Source organism: Urocitellus parryii, chromosome 3 (genome assembly GCF_045843805.1).
Source record: "Urocitellus parryii isolate mUroPar1 chromosome 3, mUroPar1.hap1, whole genome shotgun sequence".
Taxonomy (NCBI): Eukaryota; Metazoa; Chordata; class Mammalia; order Rodentia; family Sciuridae; genus Urocitellus; species Urocitellus parryii.
Window position 1 is genome coordinate 52,435,941 of NC_135533.1, and position 22,977 is coordinate 52,458,917.

Sequence of the window (22,977 nt, forward strand, 5' to 3'; positions counted from 1 at the left end):
TTCTGTGAAGGAAAATGCTTGTTATTTGTAGGGTTTATGCAATATGCAATTATGGCTAATGCCATATTAGTATCAAAATTGTATTCACAGTGTCACCAATACTCTTTGATCTAATCACTTTCTTATATTAATGGAATTAAGACAAACTAGGAAAAGCCATCATTTATTACCAGGGGACAGTCTTTTTCAGTCAAGCATAGTAGTAAGCTGAGATTTCACATCTTTTTGGAAGTTTTGATTGTTTCTGTTCACATAAACTTATTTATATGGCTTGATTTTTCTGAGCCTCTATAAGTAAATGATTGCATCTTTAAACAGGAATTTTCATATCATGAACATATTTTTAAATCCCTAAGTTAAGATGTTCAGATCTGGAAGAAAGAAGCTCACAAAGCAGAGAAGTAGATTGATTAGCTTTATAATCTTCACACTAACCCTCTCAGCTTATTAACAGTCTCATTCTTACTATATTTCCTCAGAGTTTTAGATAAGTGTCCTGTCTATGTACCTGTTTTTAAAAATAAACTTGCTTTGGCCAGGTGTGGTAGAACATGCCTTTAATCCCAGTGACTCAAGAGGCTGAGGCAGGAGGATCACAAGTTCAAAGCTAGCCTAAGCAACTTAGGGAGACCCTGTCTTAAAATAAAAAAGAGCTGGGAATGTAGTTCAGTGATAAAACACCCATGGGTTCAGTCCTTGGTACAAAAAAGTAAAATAATAAACTTGCTTTGAAATATAAGTGATATTTTTAAGAAGAATGTTTTTTCCAAAACCATCTACATTTTTAAAAGTCTGATTTAAATATTTTGAATTTTTAGAAAACCATTGTCAACAATTATGATTATTTACTAAGAAATGGAGATTCTCCTTTAAGTGTAATAAAGAAAAAATATAGAGGTTTACCTGTTTGATGTAGTGTGAGAACTTAGATGGGCATGGATATTCCATGAAATTCTGACCATAGGCTCAGACCTAACCAGAGAGTTAGACTGGGTTTGCTTTTGGTTTCAGCACACAAGCTACAACTTGTATTTATCTTAACCAGATGGCTCACTATAGGCAGGAATGGGCCACTTAAGAGAAAAATTTTCAGTTGCCTGTCTGGCAGTTTTGTTTCAGAGACGATTTTTTTTTATTTCTTTGTGTTAGCCCTGGATAACACCTATGGTCACAGCACACACCTGGCTATTTCCAGAGCCTTGTGTCCTTTTAACCTCTTGCTGGATTTCTCTGCATTCTCTACAGAAAGATTGTAAGTAAAATAGATGGCGACAAGGACGGGTTTGTCACTGTGGATGAACTTAAAGACTGGATTAAATTTGCACAAAAGCGCTGGATTTACGAGGATGTAGAGCGACAGTGGAAGGGGCATGACCTCAATGAGGACGGCCTCGTTTCCTGGGAAGAGTATAAAAATGCCACCTACGGCTACGTTTTAGGTAGGTCCCTACTATCTGGGGGAAAAAGTCTTGCGGAGCCGGCACCTTGAAACGTAACTATTTTGTCTTGTAGAATGATTGTAGATAAAATAGACGCGGATAAAGATGGGTTTGTGACGGAGGGGGAGCTGAAAACCTGGATTAAACACGCCCAGAAGAAATACATATATGACAATGTTGAAAACCAATGGCAGGAGTTTGATATGAATCAAGACGGCTTAATCTCCTGGGATGAGTACAGAAACGTGACTTATGGCACGTACCTGGGTAAGGGGCAAGATGTCAGCTTGGCCGAGACTATGGTCTTGAGTCAAAGAAACAAATGGGTCACACAGTAAAGGAAAGGAAGAAATTGTGCCTACCCTAATTAATTTAATACTGAACTGATTCCCTTGCATCTTATTAATTTTAAATTTGTATATTGTGTATTTTTAAATTTGCTTAATTGTGGTTTTCTGAAGTCTAGCATCTTCTACATCATTAGCATTGCAAATATTTTACCATTTTTTTCTATCATCCCTCATAAGAACAATTTTTGGAGTAGAACTCATTTAAAAGGCTGCATTGTACCAATGATGAAAAGCAAGAGACCTTTGGATGTCTCTTAATCCAGTCACACAAAGATGGTGGACCTGAAATTCAAACCAAATTAGATTCCTTCATAATTGGGGAGAAGAGGAAGAAAATCACTGCTTTTCTTAAAATAAAATACAAATAAAACAGCTTCCCTTGATAAAATTTAACTGCTTCAGTATATCTGCTTACTGAAGTTTAGAAATAAAGATTTCCCATTTGTTTTCTCTGGCACATGAGTTTATCAGCCTGCTTTGCAAATGCTCCAAGGCAGATAAATGTTATTTGATTGCTTTCTGTTGATTTGGTAGCTTTTTTTGCTTCTTTGGGCCACCTGTTAGTAATTTTCTTTGATTTTGGCATTTCTATACTTGCCTGCTATGGAATAGTAGGTGGCAATCTTATGGATTTGATGATCTAGGGTGTTTTTATTTGTGAGATTCCTCTATTATACATGGTTACCATTTGCGACAAAAATATATAAATGGCGTTTTTGCATTTTTTATCCTGGAAATTAGGCAAAATTAAGTTAAAGGAATCATTCTCCACCACTGACTAGTAGTGTATATATAAAGATCTGTTTCCCCACAAGATAGCCAGCTGTCCATGTTAATTACAAGAGTGCATACATTTCTGGTGAAGAGACTTTTATTTCTGTGTAGGGCTTGTTCTCATTCCTAAGACCAAAGTGGTAATCTCTCTCTCAATACTTGACATTTAGCCAAGAACCAAACATATCATTCATTCAATAAAGAACATGTGTATTAAAAAGCCAGCACAAATGGAGAGTCATCCTGTGTTTCTTATTTTCTGGCTGAGGCCCAACACCCTCCTGATTTTTTAGAATTAATTATAAATATAAAGCAAAGGGTAGACTATTGGTGATGTAAACAAAATGGTACATTAATAAATCTTAGCTCAGACCTAGACACAAACATGCTGCCCAGAATGCTGCTTCAACTGGTATGATTATGTACATAAAAATCTGTTGAGAGCTCTGTTGCCTCACAGGGCAGATGATTCAATGTAATGGGTATTCCTGCTGCCTGAAACTGTTCACAAGCTGAAGCACTGACTGGAGAAGCAATGTCTTTATAAGGCATCTTTCCCAGGAAGCCTGTGGGGAAATAGCCCTCAGTGGGTAATGAATTGGATTAGAAAAGTGCTGGAGAGTTTTTGTGAAAATGTGTTTTCAATTCAATTTTGAATTCAGGTATAAATAATCTTGGCTGTTAAAATCTGTTTCAATTAATCTACTCTTCACAAAAGGAATGTTAATATTGCCTGTACCCCAAGTAAGATACCAAATACTAAAATCCTCTCTGCCTATACCAAAATTAGATTAAATGGCCAACCAGAGGCTGTGTACAGGCCAGGAAAGTCTATAAAATGGTGCTTAGGATAAGTATAGAAGCCCAAGCAGGACTGTAGGTGTATAAATTTCATCTTTAAAAATAATGCATTGCGGTGCTGGAGTTGTGGCTCAGTGGCAGAACGCTCGCCTAGCACGAGTGAGGCCCTGGGGTTTAAGTGTCAGCACCACATATAAATGAATAAATAAACATTGTGTCCAGCTACAACTTAAAAAATATTTTAAAAAATAATGCATTGCATCCTTTTCCATTCTTTTATATGTACACGTTGCTATTAGGTTGCTTGATGCTAGTCACCACGTTTTATCCCAGAGGAGGGGAGGAGGGCTTTTAGCTGAGAATCTAATCTGAAAATGTGAAGTGACTTTTTCTCTTATCTTCTTTCTGATACATAGTTGGTACTGCAATTTGGTATTTGTTTAGAAGAGATGACTTAGTATCTGAGAAAGATGGTATTTTCCATAAATTCTGCATCTCCCTCCTGTTCTGGCTTTCAGTATTCAAATATAGAGTCCCAAAGCCTTATGAGGCAATAAGCTGTCTCATTATATTTTTGACACTCAACAAAGAAAGAAGCTTCAAGCTGCTTGGCTCTCAAAATAGATCCGTTTTTGGTTTTGTTTTTTAAACTGTGCTTAAAATATGGAAAGATTGAACTGCAATATCAGAGGTCAGTGGTATGATCTTTCTGTTAAAGGGGCCCTGTAGGTCTTAAAAAAAAGTGCCCTTTTTATTTAATCTATATATTACAGGAACAATAATTTCTTACCTTTAACGTGGTGTCTTTTCAAAGTATCTTCATGTCTGCTATCTCATTTGGTTTATATAGTAACTCAATAACTTTTTTATTTTTTGTGGTTAACTCCTTTGCCATTTTTTCAGCTTATGGAAATTAAATTTTATTCTTCTAGATTCTTATAGTATCTGCTACTTGTGTGGTTAAACATAACAAATAGGACTAAATTCAGTTGTAATCTAATGTCTATTTTTACATAACAGCCTAAGCAATGTACAATTGCATATTAAAATGCACAATTAATGAGTCTGATATATGTATACACCAGTGAAACCATCACTACAGTCAATATAATGAGCATATCTATCACCTCTCCCCCCCAAAAAAATTTTCTCATATCTTACCTTCCATATATTCCTGTCCCTAAGCAACCACTGACCTACTCTCTGTAACTCTAGGTTAGTTTGTATTTTCTAGAATTTCATGTAAGTGGAAGATAAATAATACATGTAACTCATGATAGGTAAAATGTAACCTCTTAAAGAGGTGCTGTTCTGTTGCTTAACTCCAAATGTCTTTAAAATGAGGCTGAAGGTCTTTGATATCTATCTTATTAATGTTTAATAAAAATAACAATAATTGACATTTATTGAATGCCAACTCTATGCCAGGCATTGTTCTAAGTGCTTGACTTAGTTCTGTTGTTGCTGGTTCTCACTTGAACCTCATAACAACCCAGTGAGGCAGGCATCATTATTATCCTCATTTTACAGATGAGACTGAGGCACAATTAAGTTATTCACCCAGGGCCACACAGCTAGGGATGGTAGACTTCAAACTCAGTATGGCATTAGAACCACCACTGCCTCCCAGATATAACTAGGAAATTCAAGCCTTAAAATCAATAACAATGAAACATTACATGTTGAGTTAAGTAACCCAGGAGACAGAGTTCCATGTTGATTGGCAGACATTTACTTCAATTTGGACCTGACTGAGATATGATTGATTACTGGAGCTTCATCCCAAAATTGTATGTCTTTAGGCTGCTGCCTGTGTAATCAAGAATTATTTCTTCATCACTTGGTTTTTTTATTTCTTGGAAATTGATTGTCCATACTATATATTTTTGTATTTTCTTTCCATATTTGACCTAAATGTTTGTTTTCTAGATGATCCAGACCCTGATGATGGATTTAACTATAAACAGATGATGGTTAGAGATGAGCGGAGGTTTAAGATGGCAGACAAGGATGGAGACCTCATTGCCACAAAGGAAGAGTTCACAGCGTTCCTGCACCCTGAGGAATATGACTATATGAAAGACATAGTAGTGCAGGTGGGTGAGATCGGGGTTCTGAACAGGAATTCAGTTTCTCTTTTGGTTATTATGCTGTCTCCTCTCTTGAACCTTTCCTGTAATTTTGGAAGAATGACTAGTTTTTCAAGTACTGGCTGGATTCAGAGTCCAGGTTCTGTCACTGCCTGACTCCTGCCTACTATGCATCCATCCATCCATCCATCCATCCAACTATCCATAGTGGAGATTGAACCCAGGGGTATTCTAAACTGAGCTACATTCCCAGCCCTTTTAATTTTTTATTTTGAGACAGGGTTTTGCTTAGTTGTGGTCCTCCTGCCTCAGCCTTCTGAATAACTGGGAATTCAGGCAATTGCTACAGTGCCTGGCTCTGTCATGGTTTTTTCCTAAGTGCCTTAGGCTTTCTGTTTATCATGACATTACTTGACATCAAATGATGTATTTTGCCATTTCATTGGTAGGAAAATCCTTTTTAAAAAAATATCCCCCAGTCAATTACCAGAAACTAATAACAGTGATGTTGAAGAATTTTCACAGAATACAATTACTGATAACATAGACTTCCTATAGATGTAGACATAATTAATGGTCACATCTTCTATTAGCATGTCAAGAGCTACCATCTTTAAGCGGTGTCAGTGTTCTTTCAAGAAGACATAGTTATTTTAGGAAGACTCATAGTTATTTTAGGTTAATGCCAAAGAAATTGCCAATATTTGGCCTTGTGATCTCAATGACTGGGGAGACTGAGGCAGGATGATTGCAAGTTGGAGGCCAGTCTCAGTAACTTAGCAAGATCCTATCTCAAAATAAAAAAAGGACTGGGGATGTTATAACTCAGAGACACTAATATTTTACCATTTTCTAGCTAGAAAAACATCACTTTCCTATGGTTTTAAATGTACAGATACATCATACTCTTCTGTGAAATTCATTCTTCTTTTCTGTTTTAGGAAACAATGGAGGATATAGATAAGAATGCTGATGGTTTCATTGATCTAGAAGAGTATATTGGTAAGTTTCTTTTTCAAGTGTTTTTTCCTTAGAAAAAGCTGAGGCAAAAAAAGAAAAAGCTGAGGCATTTGGGGAGATGTAATCACCCATAGAAACAATTTTTCCCATGATTCAGCTCTTCAGAGATCATTAAACCATACCAGTGTGATGAATAGTGGGTTGTGGTAAACTATCTATAGTAGCACTAACCAATCAAAATGGAAATGTGACCCACATATGTAATTTCTATTTTTTAATAGCCACATTAATAAGTACAAAGAAGGGCTGGGGATATGATTCAGTGGCTAAGTGCCCCTGGGTTCAGTCCTTGGTGTCCCCCCAAAAAAATGTAAAAAGAAGAAGATGAGATTAATTTCAAGATTGTATTTGATATTTCAAAATACTATAATTTCCCCTTATTAATATAAATTGTTGAGCCTGTAATTCCAGCGGCTCAGGATAAGTTCAAAGCTAGCCTCAGCAAAAGTGAGGTGATAAGCAATTCAGCAAGACCCTGTCTCTTAATAAAGTACAGAATAGGGCCGGGGATGTGGCTCAGTGGTTGAGTGCCCCTGAGTTCCATCCCTGGTACCCCTCCCAAAAGAGGGGGAGGGGTGGGGATGTAGCTCAGTGATTGAGTGCCCCTGGGTTCAATTCCTGGTACCACAAAAAAATTAAAAAATAATTTTTTTTTTTTAACACTTATGTATAGCACATGCCAGTGTGGACTAGCCACATTTCAAGGATTTGATACCTACATGTAGCTAGCGCTTACAATCTTCTGCAGCACAGATAATAGTGTATCCCAGATGCCCTGATGAATTGATAGTAAATAGTTACAGGGAGCTCAGAGAGGCATTCAGAAACTCAGGAAGAAGAACTGGGGAGTAGATTAAAAGAGCTGGTTATTTCAGGGATCAGCTCTCTAATAACCTTGTCTTTTCATTATGTTGTATTCATGTTTTCTGTCTGGCACTAGTTTTCTTTTTGTTTAGGGTTATTTTTCTGTTTTGGTTTTCTGTTTCCATTTTCCTTTTTGGTTATCTGTTAATTTTCTTGGGGGCAGGATACTCCGTCATTGGGGCTAATTTCTTCCAAGTAAAGCTCTGGTTCTTTTTTATCAGAATGATTTGAAGATTTTCCTGTGGCTTTTAAAAAAAGAGCTACTTGTCTTACTAAGTAGTTGAATAAACTATTTCACAATTACTAAATATCCTTGTTACAAATGTTATTCTATTTTGAAACATATTAGATATTTTTATACTTCACATCTTTATTCTTTGTTTGTTTGTTTTTGGTGGTACTTTGAATTGAACCCAGTGCCTCACCCAGGCTAGGCAAGCACTTTATCACTGAGCATCCATTTAATTTTTAATTTATATATAATGATTGTACATGTTGATGAGGTAAGTATGACAATATACAGTATGATGAGGTACAGGTATACAAAGTATAACGAGCAAATCAGTGTAGTTAGCCTTTCCTAAACATTTATATTTCTTTGTGTTGGGAACCATTGAATTCCTCTCTTTTGGTTCTATAAATATAAATAATAAATTGTTATAAACTGTAATTTTCTATAGTGCTGTAGAACACTATAACTTATTTCTCCTGTCTGACTTATCTTTTGGTGTCCATTATCCAGCCTCCCTTTATCTACCTTCCCCCTACTCTTTCTAACCTTTAACAATCACTGTCTTCTTCTATCAAATCAACTTCTTTAACTTCCTTCTAGGAAAAGAATATGCCGTTTCTCACTCTCTTTTTTAATATTTATTTTTTAGTTGTAGTTGGACACAATACCTTTGTTTTATTTGTTTATTTTTATGTGGTGCTGAAGATCAAACCCAGGGCATTGCACACGCTAGGCAAGTGCTCTATTGCTGAGCCACAACCCAAACTCCCCCGTTTTTTTCTTCCTGTGCCTGATTTATTTCACGTAACATATAAATGTCCTCTAGTTTCACCTGTGTTGCTGGATATGAGAGATTTTATTATTATTATTTTGGCTAAATAACATTCCATTGTGTGTATATACACCACATTTTCTTTATTCAGCCATCAGTGCATACCTTAGTTGATTATTGCCTAACCTGGCTGTTGTGAATATTGCTGCAAAAATATGGGGATGCAGGTGTCTATTTTTTTTTTAACCTTTATTTAATTTTTTTATGTGATGCTGAGGAGAGAATCTAGTGCTTCTCACATATGCTAGGCAAGTAGTCTACCATTGAACTACAACCCCAGCCCACAGGTATCTCTTTGATATACTGATTTCATTTTCTTTGGACATACAACCAATAGTGAAATGAGTGGATCACATGTGTCTTTAATTAGGTTTTGTTGTTGTTTTGAGGACTCCATATTGTTTTCTTTTTTAGTACCATGGTACTGGGGACTGAACTCAGCGGTGCTTAACCTTGAGCCCCATCTCCATACTGTTTTCTGTAATGGCTGTGCTAATATACATTCTCATCAACAGTGTATAAGAGTTCCCCTTTCTCCACATCCTCTCTAACATTTGTTGTTTTTTTCTTTTGTCTTTTTTTCTGATAGCCATTTTAACTGGGGTGGTACCTCATTATATATAATTTTTGGTTTTCATTTCCCTGATGATTAGTGAGTGATGTTGAGCATTTTATTTATACCACAAACACACACACACACACACACACACACACACACACACACACGGTTGGCCATTTGTATGTCTTCTGAGAAATATCATTTGCCCACATTTTAATTGGGTTATTTGTTGTTTGTTTATTTTGCTGTTGAGTTTCTTATATATTCTAGATATTAACCCCTTATCAGATGAATAGTTGACATTTTTTCCCATTCTGCTTGTTTTCTCTTCACTTCATTGTTTACTTTAATATACTGAAGCTTATTAGTTTAATATAATCTCATTTGTCTGTTTTTACTTTTGTTTCCTGGGTTTTTGGTTTTGGGGGTCTTATCCAGAATATCACTGCCTATATTGATGTCTTAAAAATGTTTCCTCTCTGCTGGGGTTGTGGCTCAGCAGTAGAGCACTCGCCTAGCACATGCGAGGCCCTGGGTTCGATCCTCAGCACCACATAAAAATAAATAAATAAAGATATTGTGTCCAACTAAAAAATAAATATTTTAAAAAAAATGTTTCCTCTCTGTCTTCTTCTAGTACTTTTTAAAGTTTCAGGTTTTACATTTAGGTCTTCAGTCCATTTTGAGTTGATTACTGTATGTGGTAGGAGATGAGGGTCAAGTTTTGGTCTTCTGAATATGGATATTCAATTTCCTCTGCACCATTTATTATAGAGGCTGTCCTTTCTCTGATGTATGGTTTTGGCACCTTTATCAAAAATCATTTTGGCTCAGTGGTAGAGCACTTGTCTAGCATGTGCAAGGCACTAGGCTTGATTCTCAGCACCACATTAAGAAAAACTAAATAAAATTGTGTCCATCTACAATTTAAAAAATATTTTTAAAAAATCAATTGGCTCTAGAGACTGGGGATGTAACTCAGTGGAAAGAGCACTTGCATTGCATGCATGAGGCCCTGTGTTCAATCCTCAACATTGAAAAAAAATCACTTGACTATAGATGTGTAGATTTCTGGGTTCTCTGTTCTGTTGATATTTCACATCTTATTTTTGCTTATAGTTCTAGTGAACCACTGCTTTATTTTTAGATCTCTTATCTTTACCTGAAATACTTATTTTAAGTCTGTAAGGGAGACTAAAGACCTACTTCTATCACCTGTCATTAAACTGCATTGAACAGTCTCTACTTAGATATTGTCTAATCATACCTACTAGAGAAAGAGGGATGAGCAATGAAAATAGCTCCCCCCACCAAAGTTTTTTTTTTTTTTTTTTTTTTTTTAATTGGAGTTCATCAGGATAGTGGATAAATGTCTGAGTGTGTTTTCTGAGTCCAGGTTGATATTTATAGGATTTTCTACTTTTAAATGTTTTTTTTTTCATTCTTCTCTTTTGCCATTTTATCATCATTGTTTAGGTTTAGATTTATCACTATTAAGTATTACCACTTGCCAAGCATTGAGGCCACATGAGGAGATGTTTCTGTTTTCTGCCACATAAGGAGATACTTCTGTTTTCTGTATCATAATAGATTAAAAAGCACAGGGATTATATCTTGAAACTACAAGAACTGTCAAGTATGTGTGCACATCTGTGTGTTACTTCCTTTTATAAGTCAGTAACTAATGGAGACACTTTTACACCTGGGGTGTTGGTCTCTATAAATCTTAAAGTCTCTCCAATACATTTTGTAGTTTCTAGGGCTGTGCCAGTTTCTGTCCTGTTGAGGAAAAAGATCATAAAGAAGCAAAGTTGTTTGCCTCTTACATGTAGCATTAATAAGAGGCCTCAGAGTTATGCTGTTCTTTTGTTTTTTTCAATTTATTACAGAGTATTGTAAACATGCACAAAATTAGAAGAATATAATGACCCCTATGCCTCAACAACCATCAACCCTCCGCCACATCCACTTCTTCCCCTTTTTTTTTGTTTGTTTTGTTTTGTTTTTGTATCTGGCATTGAACACAGGGATGTTTAACACTGAGTCACATCTCCAGCCCTTTTTATTTTTTGAGCTAGGGTCTCTCTAAGTTGCTTAGGGCCTTGTTAAATTGCTAAGACTGGTTTTGAATGTGCAATCCTCCTGCCTCAGCCTCCAAATTGCTGGATTACAGGCATGCACTACCACACCCGGCTTCCTTCTTTTTTAAAAAAATGGAATGAAGGAAGGCAGAACTGGTAAAGAAGCCATCATTTTTTAAAAAATGTTTTTAGTTTTAGATGAACACAATACCTTTATTTGTTGATTTCGGGGTTTTTTTTTTTTTTTTAAATGAGGTGCTGGACATAAAACATTGAGCCACAACCCCAGCCCCTGGCTTCCTTTCTTATTTTGAAGTAAATCCTAATCATCGTCTCATTTCATCTATAAACATTTGGTTATGCATCTCTAAAATAAATGTGTATTTCTAAAAACTTCTTAATCTCAACCAAAAATTTCTGATCCTTAATATTATCCAAGGATTAAATCCTTTTTAAGTAGAATTCAAATAATATTTTTTATGTCTTTACTCATCTACCCCTAAAATGCTCATTATATTGGGGTTTTTTTCCTTTTCTTTTTTTCGGTGGTGGTGGTAGGGATTAAACCCAGGGCCTTGTGCATGTGAGGGAAGCACTCTACCAACTGAGCTATATCCCCAGCCTTATATTGTATTTTCTAGCTTCTATGAAAATAATATATATATTTTAAAATTTGTTTTAAGTAGTTATAATACATGACAGTAGAATGCATTTTGACACACTGTACACAAATGGAGCACAACTTCTCATTCCTCTGGTTGTATGTGGTATAGAGTCACACCAATAGTGTAATCATACATATATATATAGGGCTGTAATGCCTGTCTCATTTTACCATCCTTTCCCTCCCCACAGCCCTATCCCTCCCCTCACTCCCCTCTGCAGAATCCAAAGTTCCTTCATCTTCCCTACACCCCTCACCTCCCCCTCACATACACACTATGGATCAGCATCCGCTTATCAAAGAAAACATTTGGGCTTTGGGAAAACTATGTATTTTAAACATATTTCCATTCCCTCTCTAATTCTGAACTTTCCAATCTGTATACTGTAAATAAGTCTTCTTGACCCTTGAGTAATTGGTACAGGACCCTGGCTTCTGAACCTCATATAAATACATTTTCTGAATATACTATAATAGCCTGGAGAATTTGGCAAGGTTGAAATTCTGAAGAACTTCTTGATAAAGTCAGAGGAAGTGAGTGAATCTGTTCTTAATCCCTAGGTTTTGGAAAATGACAGTACTGACTGACTCCTTTGCTTAGAGTTTCTAGAAACTATTTATCCTTTTTAGGTTTGCTCCCATGTCTTACATGAGATGCAGGTGCATTTAATTAGATATAGTATGAAGTATCTTAGTTCTGAAATATATCTCTAAAATTTGATAAATTAAAAATAAACACCATAGCTACTTCCTACTCATCATTCATGTGAATAATTTGAACAAACTTTATTTTTGTTTTTGCTTTTTTGTGATTTTGTTGTCACTGGAGATTAAACTCAGGGCTCTTTAACACTAAGCTACATCCCCAGCCCTCTGTATTTTTCACATTGATACATGGTCTCATTGAGTTGCTTAGGGCTTTGCCAAATTGCGGGAGCTAGCCTCAAACTTGGCAATCCTCCTGCCTTAGCCTTAGAGGCTGGGATTACAGGCATGTGCCACCATGGCCAGCTTGGACAAACCAACTTTAAAAAAAGAATCAGAAAGTTCAAATTTGGACTGGGTATTAAGATTATACCAAGGAATTGATTTTATAAAACATAACAGATATATTCTAGAATACATAGTGTGAGGGATTACCTGGGATTTGTCCTAAAATAATTCAGGGAGATAAAGTGATAGTATAAGTAGAATGTTTATTATGATGCCTAGAAATCAATAAGCTACTCAATAAATGTTAGCGGCTATGTCTTCATTTAAGAACAATTAAAAATGAAATAGTTCTTTGGTACTGTATTATTTTAAATAATAGCATTCAGTTGGTAATAGTGTGACCATTGTTTGTTTAATTTTGTAGGCATTTGGGGATCTTTTTCTCATTTACTGATGACAAAACTGACAAGAAATAGTATTGTCTTGAATTAGCAATTCTCTACTATTTTTATACTGTCTCGTTTCTTAATTCTATTTTTAATTTACTTTCCCCACAGAAGTATCTAAAAGCCTTTAATCACCTTGACGTAGTTATGCAAGTATATTCTATATATACAAATACTTGTTTCCTAAGCTCTTAAGTATGTTTAAGTGTTGTTTTTAAGTCTTTTCTACGTTCAGTTACTGTTACAATTATTAATAAACAGACAAAATAACATTTACTACAAACATGTTCATATTAAACAACAATGTATCTCTTTGCTACCTTTTTTCCTAGTAGTTTTGTATTTATAGATGGCAGTTACTTCCCATTAGAGTAAAATAATTCAACACTAACTCCTAATTTTATTTTTTTGAAGAGTAGATACTAAGAGACCTGATTTATATAAGTTGATGGGAATGGAATATTTTTATAGCAGTATCATTTAGTTTTTGGAATACCTTTTGACTTATATGAAAAAATCAATTGATCTGTCATCAAAAATTATTTTTAATGATCCCATGGCTAAAACTCAATTAGAACCTCTTTTCAGGTTTTTGGGTTTTTTTAAGCAAAGCCTTTAACATTTGTTATGCATTTTTTCAAACATCTTTCTTAATACCAACACTAATGTTTCTAATTGGCACTTTTTTCATCATCGTGGAGTGGAGCTTTTTACACTGTAAAGTTTCACAATGGCTGAGAGAATATGCCTCTCTTGTATACTGTGAGAAAGGGTAATGATAAAGGGGAGACAGGAAAGAAGCCTTGAGGGCCAGAGCTATATTCTGCAGATAAGCTTTTTAGGGAAATTGAAAGTTCAGGACATGAAATTTGATTCTTTCCTGTCTGGTCCTTTCCTGTGTACTCCTTGACAGTGTTCCTATTTACCCAGGGGCATGTTGCCCTGACTAAAGACCACTGGTATAATGCATTTTATGTAGGAGTTGATTAGTTGGTTTAGTAGTTTGTTCTGGCTTATGACATAACATTTCTAAGTTTTCCAGAGAATTTAAAACTGTGCTTTTTAAACTAGTGGTCCAATTTAAGTAGCTACCAAAATAAAACGTTGGGAATAACTAGTCCACCTGTCATGGTGCTGATCAACTCATCTTATTTCTGTATATCTTAAGATAATAAGGCGTCTCTTTGCTTTTGTGTAACTCAAAGTCAATAGCTGGAAATGGTCTTTTTGTGAGATTATTAATTAATCTCAGGAAAATAAGCTTCTTTCTAAGGGTTCTGGCCTGAAGTACCAATATAAATTGCTATTAGGTTGAAAACAGATGAAGAAGGGTTAGACCAAATTAGCATGAGGCAGTCTTTGGAAAAAAGACAAACTTTTTTTTGTATGTATTTCTATGCACACAGGTGACATGTACAGCCATGATGGAAATGCAGATGAGCCAGAATGGGTGAAGACAGAGCGAGAGCAGTTTGTTGAATTTCGAGATAAGAACCGTGATGGGAAGATGGACAAGGAAGAAACCAAAGACTGGATACTCCCCTCAGACTATGACCATGCAGAGGCAGAAGCTAGGCACCTAGTCTATGAGTCAGACCAAAATAAGGTAAGTCTGAACAGGCCAAAGTAGCCTAGTAATATGAGTCTGTTTCTAAGGAAAACAGACTAAAAAAATTGCCTAAAAATTTTTTTGTCAAGATACTTAGAGCATTTAAGATCTTAATTAATGTGTCTGCTTAGGATTTAAATTTGGCAGTTGAAAACTTTGAAGGCAACACTTGCTCTCTGGTCTCATTTTAGTAATCTCTGCCCAGTGTTCAAGGTGTTGGAGGAACCTGGGCTGCATAAAAGAGCCTCTGTGTAGCCTGCCTCCACACAGCCGTGCATCACTTATTATCTTTGGATACTCAGGAAATTTTCTTTTTATTTTTTTGCTTTGTTACTTCCTTTGTTCTTTTTTTTTTTTTTTTCCTTTAACCTATTACTTATTCTGCCTGCTGGTTATTTCCTTCTTAAATGTACTTTAAAATTTTTTTTTTAAATAGAGAGTTATAAATCAGCTTTTCCTTGGAATTTATTAAAATTGTCTTTGATCGATTATCTGAGATATACAGTTCATTAAGAATAGTGTTAATAGGTTGGGGTTGTGGCTCAGTGGTAGAGTGCTCACCTAGCACGGGAGAGACACTGGGTTTTATCCTCAGCAACATATATAAATAAATAAATAAATAAATAAATAAATAAATAAATAAATAAATAAAATAAAGTTATTGTGTCCAACTACAACTAAAGAAAAAAGAATAGTGTTATCACTATACTCTGTCACTTTTGACAGAGATTTGAGTATTGTGGTTAAAATAAACTGAAAGTCTAAAGATGGGGATTTCTGTTATTTTGAACATTATATTATCTAGGCTAATCTTCAGTTTCAGATGCAGAATCTTAGAAACCTTTTAAGGTTGGTCGGTTTTGAGTTCTTACTCAGTCACTTCAGTTGCCAACTGCCTTGTCTTAGCTACATGAGAGAAGGAAATATGAGCAGTTGTCCCTTGGGAATCTTAATACTGTTTGAGGTGTGTGTCAGAGTCTTTGTTTGGGTGTATCTAATCTGGTTGGTGGCAAGGACAGAGGGAGGTGCAGGCTAGATTTGATACTGGCAGACTTCATTGTTCCTATTAGATAGCAACTTGATTGATTCACTTTGAAGTATTGTCCATTTGTTATTGGCCATCTCTTGCCCATATCTAACAGATGTTTTACATGTTAACAGTTTGCTCTTCAGTCTTGGAACTTTTGAGCTATATTAATCACCACCCTTTCAGTTTTAACTTTCTTAATAAGAGAAACATTCATTGTTATTTTCTCCCTCTGTGTATATATGGAAGAAAGATTTAGGTTGAATTCACATTTAATTAAATCCTGAATAACCCATGTTCTCTAGTAGTATTTCTGTATTTGGAATAGGAAATATTCTGCCTCAACTCACTGCTTTCTCTGATTTCAGGATGGCAAGCTTACTAAGGAGGAGATTGTTGACAAGTATGATTTGTTTGTGGGCAGCCAGGCCACAGATTTTGGGGAGGCCTTAGTACGACATGATGAATTCTGAGTTGCAGACAGAGGAACCCGTGTTTCTTCAAAAGTAATTTATTTTTACAGCTTTTGTTTTCACATGAAATTGTTTGCGCTACTGAGACTGTTATTACAAACTTTTTAAGACATGAAAAGGCGTATGAAATAATGAAAATCATCCCGTCCCCATTCCTCCTCCTCTCTAAGGGACTGGAGGGAACTGCTTCTGAGGAACAACTCTAATTAGTACACTTGTGTTTGTAGATTTACACTTTGTATAATGTATAACATGGTGTGTTTATTTTTGTATTTGTTCTCTATTGGGAGTATGATATGAAGGATCAAGATCCTCAACCCACACTTGTAGGCAAAAATTAGCCCTTTACTCTTTCTCAACCCCTTATGTAATTTTTATAATTCTCATTTAACTAATATTTTAAGCCTGAGATCAATAAGAAGTGTTGAGAAAAGCAAGGAAAATTATATGCTCCATGATTTATATTTAGAGAGAACACTTAATCTTGCCTATGAAAAGTCTTACATTTCACATGTAGTAGTCTGGCATTTCATGTTGCATTCAGTTGCTATGGGTTCAGCAATTGGTCCTGCCATTTCTGGTCAGGGACAGAATCCCTGTGCTCTAAGAAAGCTTGGCTCAACTTGACTTTATTCTTTTTTCCCCTGTAGAACTAGTTACTTGCTAATTTTGTCAAGCACAGCTGTGATAGGAAGTTAGGGCCAGTGTCTTGAAAATCAATCAAGTAGTGAGTGCAGTCTCTTTACAGAGTTAATTCTAGCTTTTTATAGAGCAGTTTCCAGCTAGAAACAGCTGGAAAACTAAAGGAACAATATAAGTGTGTTCAGGGCATACATTTTTTTCTGGGTGTGCATCTGTTGAAATGCTCACAACAACATTATTTGCCTGTTGAAATCACTTTAAGTTCTCCAGGAGGCTCTTCTTCCCCAGGAATTAATCTTGATGTCATTGCAGTTAAAATTCACTCCTTGCCGGCATGGTGGCACATGCCTGTAATCCCAGCAACTTGGAGGCTGAGGCAAGAAGATCTCAAGTTTGAGGCCAGCCTCAGCAACTTAGCAAGACCCTGTCTCAAAAATAAAAAATAAAAAGGGCTGAATGTAACTCAGTCATAGAGCATCCTGGGTTCAATTCCCAGTACCAAAAAAAAAAAAAAAAAAAAATCCTTTCCGATCATGTCATAAAAAGTGCCTTTAACGAGATACGATCATTGAATGGGAATTTGCTTAAGAAACCCTAAGATCAAATGAAGAGATTATTTAGACCATCTTATATGAAAGCTTAAACCCTCCCAATGTAGTGGGGATTTCTTCCCCTTTTCTCTTTTGGATGATAGTTAAATAGCAGTATTAGTTACAAGCTTGGTTGCAGTGTTCTTATCTTGTGGGCTGGTTTCCAAAAACCAGGTGCTGCTGACTTTACCAGGGATCCTCATACCTCGGAATGCAAACCACTCACTACAAGGCCTCTCTGTGTCCACCCTAGAGCTTGAGCTCAGACTCAAGGGTAGGAGGACCTGCAGATAGGGGACTCTTTGGTTTGAGGACCATTGCTCACTCTTCCTGCCTTTGACCATCACACCCCATTCCCTCATTCCCTCCCTCTCTGATGCCAAAAAACAAAAATGGTTTGTCCTGGATCATCAGGTATTCTATTGTTATCAAAGAGAGGAACCCTATAAAAGGAGCTGAAGAAACCACCCTCTTTCCAACTCCATTTTAACCATATTTTATATAATAAACTGTCCACTTTAGTCTCTTACTGATGGACCTCTTCTGAGAAGAACTATTCCAAATCTTTTTAGCCCTCAGGTTACTAAGATAAATAAATATATATAAAACCTTTATTATTTTCTGTATCGCTGGATAATACATTCAGGTGGTGCTGAGTGATGATTGTATCTGAACCTAGGTATATCCCTTGGTCTTCCACAATCCTGTTGAGGTGGGCTGCTTGGTGTGGTAAAGAGCCAGGTGTCACTTCACCCCGGCCTTTGCATCAAGCTCTCAATAGAGGATATACTCTTTACATTTAACCCCAGTATAGATAATGGACATTCTCCACCTCCAGATTCCCCCTTTTTATTAACACCAGAGATAATAAATAATGCCACCACCCTAGCTTAGGTAGGGCACATTATGAACTGTATGAGCCTCAAGGTTTATTAGGTGCAGAGAGCACAGGCATGACATAGAATCATGCACTTAGACAGCAAACCATAATCTGCTAGGATGGCAGCTTTTGGATGTGGGGACTCGCCAGCAAGCATTGTACTCTCATCTCTATGAGCCCCTTGGAGTGTTTGTGGTTTATTGGGGGAGGGTGGGTTTTTTTTTGGGGGGGGGCTATTTGTTTAAATCAAACCTGAGGCTGGTGATGAGTAGCTCCACACCCACAGTATGTATTCTGTGAGTGCTAGTTCTCTTAAATTTGGATATTGGTTATTTTTTATAGAGTGTAAACCAAGTTTTATATTCTATAATGCAAACAGGTACCTATCTGTTTCTAAATAAAACTGTTTACATTCATTGTGGATGTGCGTCCTTCATTCTTGTGGGAATAGAGCTCTAGCTTAGAATTATGGATGCTATGTTACAGAAAAGGACCTCCTAGAAGATTCAGCACACCACTCAATCTCAGAGAAAGTACTACCTTCTCTCAAACTGATTACTCCTTTTCTCCTATTTCTGAAATTGCCTAGTATCCTCTCTCATAGCTATAATCCTTCTGAGCTATTTGTAGGCCATGTCACTGGAGAGGAACCCAGCTGCTCATTGCATACCTGATACCAACAGACACCATTCTTTGTATGATAGATATACGCGTTTATCTTGGGTTTTATTCAAAAAGGCTCTTCTTCAGGGAGTAGAAGGAGGCTATAAAGTGAAACACTTTGGTATAGTTTATAAGGGATAATAAGATATGCAAATTAATTTTGAGACCATCAAGGTAATTAAACTATTTTAATAAACACACAGCTTAAGACATATATTGATTTAGCCAAATGCAGGCAGGGGGAAGCACCTAAGAATAAACCTGGCTCAGGGGCTTCTAGACATAGTTATCCCTACCAAAGCTGTAGCAGTTACTTGCAGAGATAGCATAAGGAAGTTCTCTCACACTCATTTGGGGTCTACCAAGGGGTTTTTTGTTTTTGTTTTTTTATTTTATATGTATATATAATATATATTTCTAAAGCATTTTAATTCAGAATACATCACTTCAGAACTGATCCTCAGTAGGGGGAGAAAGGTCACTAAAAAGGAACAAAAGTGTTATCTACACTCTGAAAAACCAGCTATGCTCTTTTATGGTTCTCCAAATGCTGTAAAGGGTGCCTCTTAGGAGTAGAAACTGGTGATTGTTGAAATGGCTTTTGGGTGGTCTGAAGTAGACCTTGCCGAAACAGCTTTATAGACAGGAAGGGAATAGTAGAAAGATAAAAAAGTGACTTCACAAAACTGCCCTCATTCCCCTTCCCATCTCCTTACTGTGTTGTTAGTAGTTAGGTTTTTGATGGAGAGCATGAAAACTTACTTAAATGACGTTCTAGTTGGCTGCAAACAGGTCAACATGGGGTTCCTAGTTGGGACCAACTTTGCTAGAAGAGACAGTGGAAACTTCTGTTTTCTGGGAGCTGGACACCTCAGATTCATCTGTCATGGGCTTCCTACACACCATCTCCATGATACAAGCTCGGAACTGGAGGGAAAGGCAGAATTGGAGATAGTTCCCATGGCAGATGAATAAAAGGAAGATAACATCAGGAAGTATAGGGGGAAAGTTTTATTTTTTGTATCCCAACAGCCTCTCACAGTGCCTTATACCCAATATCTCAGGTAGTTTTGATTGTCTTCCTTATCCTAATACCTAGCTAAATTCCAGTCTAGAATCACTTGTTTCTACATGCTAGAGTTTAAAAGGGAAAGGTTTCGAAACCTTTTCACAGCCCTTTCTTGGGAGTAGATTGATTTTTTTTTTTTTTTTTTTTGGCTCAAGTTCTATCCTTCCTGGATTCTATTATCTTAAATACCATGCCTTCTTCCCTGTGCTTACCAGGGGCTTTCTAGCCTCCTTGAGGTTCCCATGGCTTCCCTTGTTCACTCCTAGAAATCCTCTGAGTAGGTCTAGGGTGTTCTGAGTTAAAAGGTGTTGGAAAAAAAAACAGTGACTTTATGGACCAGGACCTTATGGGAATGTGATAGACAACTTTACCTGCTTATTCATGAAGCTGTAGATAATGGGGTTGTAGACGCAAGAGCTCTTAGAGAAGAAGGCAGGAATGGTGACGAGCCGTAAGTCCAGCCCATGGTTGCGGTTGTTGACCATGTACATGGCCAGGGCAGCATAGGGCACGTAGCAGACACAGAAGGATCCCACCATCACTACCACCATGCGGCTCACCTCCCTCTCAGCCTTCTGAGTTGTAGCTGACTCCTGCTGCTGAGCTGCCACCTGGGGCAGAGCATAGAGAGCATCGCATCACTCTTTCCCCCAGTCTTCCAATCCCAGATCTCTGGACCCTTTTCTACTGGGAACATTCACTCTGATTGCCTTGCTTCTGGCCAGGTTCTGTTGGCTTTCCTCCCTTGAGGACAGCAGGGTGGAGGTAGCTTTCTGGTTTACAGTGATGGAAGGGATCACATGCATACATCTCTTTACACCAATTTAAGCAGCAATACTCCCTTATTCGTTCCATTTCATATCCCCCCCCACCACCACCACCACTTCCTTTACTGCTTTTTAGATACCCGTTTATCTGGCCATGAACATTTCCAGATATCTTATGTTCTACAGCATGTCACTACTCTTCCATCTCTCCTGGAGACCCCTGGTCTGCTCCTCCCTGATTCTCAAAAACCACTCACAGTTCTGAGGGTCCTCAGCAACTGAGCATAGGAGAAGCAGATGAGGCCAAGAGGTAAGATGAAGCAGAAGATGAAGAGGAACCAGGTGTAGTATTCACTGCGGTATTTAGTGCCCACAGTGTACCAGTCTGGACCACAGGAACACTGAAGGCCCTCAGGAATGAACCTGCAAAGGACCAAGAACTCAATTTACTCTGGGTTCTCCACAAGAATCAGTGGAGTGGGGCTGAGAATCCTGGATTGTGTTCTCCACTTAGAACCCAGAGAGTGCCAGGTTTGGGGCAGGGGGATTTTCTTCCTTTTAATTTTTTTTTTAACTTTTTAGATAGGGTCTGACTAAGTTATACAAGCTGATCTCAACTCTAGATCCTCCCACCTCAGCTTCCTGAATCTGGGATTATAGGCACTCAACACTGTACTTGGTGGCAGAGGAATTTTCTGGTAGAGGCCACAGTAATTCCAACTGCAAAGTGTTGATGCTCATCTCCCACAGCTCTTGCCTCACCTACTACACCAAAAAAAAAAAAAAAATACAGGTCAAAGACTAAGTGGTTATACCCAATCTCCCTTTCTACCCATTTTAACCTGAACCCCCAACTAAGTCAGCACCACTGCCCTGTGCTCTCACCGGCTCCAACCAAAGAAGGGTGGGATGGAAACGCCAACACCAATGATCCAGGTAGCCAGAACCACCACCAGTGCATGCTTGGAACTGAAGCGGAAGTTGCCGAAGGGCTTACAGATGACAATGTAGCGTTCAAAGGCCAGGAAGGCCAGTGACCAGGCTGTCACCAGACCTGTGACAAAATGTGAGAATAGGATAGACAGAGCCCCATCCAGCCTGGCAAGTACAGTGGAAGACAGATGGGTAGAGCAAGCCCAAAGAGAGAGAATTGGCCTGATACGTTTGGAGTGGAGTTTAAAACTCAAACATTTTATTTTGGTCATATGTCTATAGTCAACTTGGGGGCCTGCTCCAAACCCATAGTCTAGTTCCTGGAGTAGTGTCCTTTGCCTCCCCAGACCCCTCTTCCCCTGTAGTACCTGCTGCAGAACCCAGGAAAGCCTCCAGAGCACAAACATGGCGGCCAAAGACGAAGTATCCATGACAGCTGTTGACGAAGACAACGAAGACAGAGAACATGCAGTAGATGAAGCCCCCAAGGGACACATTGACCAGAATGTAGTTGAGTGGCTGTCGCAACTTTTTGTAGCGCAGCGTGGCCACCAGCACTATGGCATTCAGTGGTGTCCCTGCAAAGAAGACAAAGCCCAAGAAAGCTGCCTGGAGGTGGAAGGCCCAAACAGGGGCAATGTGGTACTGAGGCCCATCCCAGGGCCCCACTGATGAGATGTTCTTGAACAGAAAAAACTCTTCTTCCTCTGACATTGTGTTCATGGGATGAACCCCACCCCCTCTGATCCCTCTTATAGATTATCCTTCCACCATGCCCCGCCCCGCCCCCGGCCCCATCAAACCCCTCTTCTAAAGACACTTTTGGGCTCTGTGAATGATCCTAAGCCTCCCAAGGACAAAGTCTGGGATTAAGAGATCTCTAAGCCCCCGCCTAAACCCTTTGTGGTCCTAAAGCCAATTGTGTGTTCTTCAGAGGACAAAAGATTGGGGTCACAGAACCTAATATGCTATATTGGGTGCTGGCATGAGTCAATGCTGGTTCGCTAAATCCTAGAATGTGCTGACCCATATACAATGAAGATACTTCCATCTCTGTCTTTTGGCTTCTGGCACAGCTATATCCCTAAAGATTTCTGAACCTCATCTGCCCTTTTATGGAAGGTGCCCATCTAAATCACCCTCTCCAGAGAGAATGGGAATCAGACCCAAGCTAGAGGAAGGGGTGGGGAGTGGAGAGCACGCTGTAAACAATCATGAAAGAACAGAGGCAGCTTGACT

At 37.8% G+C, this 22,977-nt stretch overlaps 2 protein-coding genes across 3 annotated transcripts in view; one reads left to right on the forward strand and one right to left on the reverse strand.

Moving 5' to 3' along the window:
* Calu (calumenin) overlaps positions 1 to 17,797 on the forward strand; it is a 31,693-nt gene extending 13,896 nt beyond the window's left edge. The window contains exons 3-7 of one of the 2 annotated variants that reach the window (XM_026411681.2): positions 1,246 to 1,439; positions 5,294 to 5,460; positions 6,396 to 6,456; positions 14,492 to 14,691; positions 16,090 to 17,797. In XM_026411681.2, the coding sequence (XP_026267466.1) occupies positions 1,246 to 1,439; positions 5,294 to 5,460; positions 6,396 to 6,456; positions 14,492 to 14,691; positions 16,090 to 16,194 (727 nt within the window). In that variant the 3' untranslated portion in view covers positions 16,195 to 17,797. Of the gene's footprint in view, positions 1 to 1,245; positions 1,440 to 1,512; positions 1,707 to 5,293; positions 5,461 to 6,395; positions 6,457 to 14,491; positions 14,692 to 16,089 lie in introns of both variants that reach the window. The other variant, XM_026411682.2, reaches the window with a different exon arrangement.
* Positions 17,798 to 19,776: 1,979 nt separating this feature from the next.
* Positions 19,777 to 22,452, reverse strand: Opn1sw (opsin 1, short wave sensitive). The gene is made up of 5 exons (XM_026411696.2): positions 22,107 to 22,452; positions 21,691 to 21,859; positions 21,063 to 21,228; positions 20,410 to 20,649; positions 19,777 to 19,896 (listed from the first exon to the last, which is right to left on the reverse strand). The coding sequence occupies exons 1-5, from the start codon at positions 22,450 to 22,452 to the stop codon at positions 19,777 to 19,779; spliced, it is 1,041 nt and encodes a 346-aa protein (XP_026267481.2).
* Positions 22,453 to 22,977: the final 525 nt, after the last annotated feature.

What these genes read in the sequence shown, in the direction of transcription:
- Opn1sw (XM_026411696.2), bottom strand. Translation starts at nt 22,452, where the DNA reads ATGTCAGAGGAAGAAGAGTTTTTTCTGTTCAAGAACATCTCATCAGTG. An exon ending in TTTCCTGGGTTCTGCAGCAG is followed by an intron (nt 21,860 to 22,106) that starts GTACTACAGGGG and finishes ATTTTGTCACAG; the next exon opens with GTCTGGTGACAGCCTGGTCA. An exon ending in CCCTTCTTTGGTTGGAGCCG is followed by an intron (nt 21,229 to 21,690) that starts GTGAGAGCACAG and finishes GGTCCTTTGCAG; the next exon opens with GTTCATTCCTGAGGGCCTTC.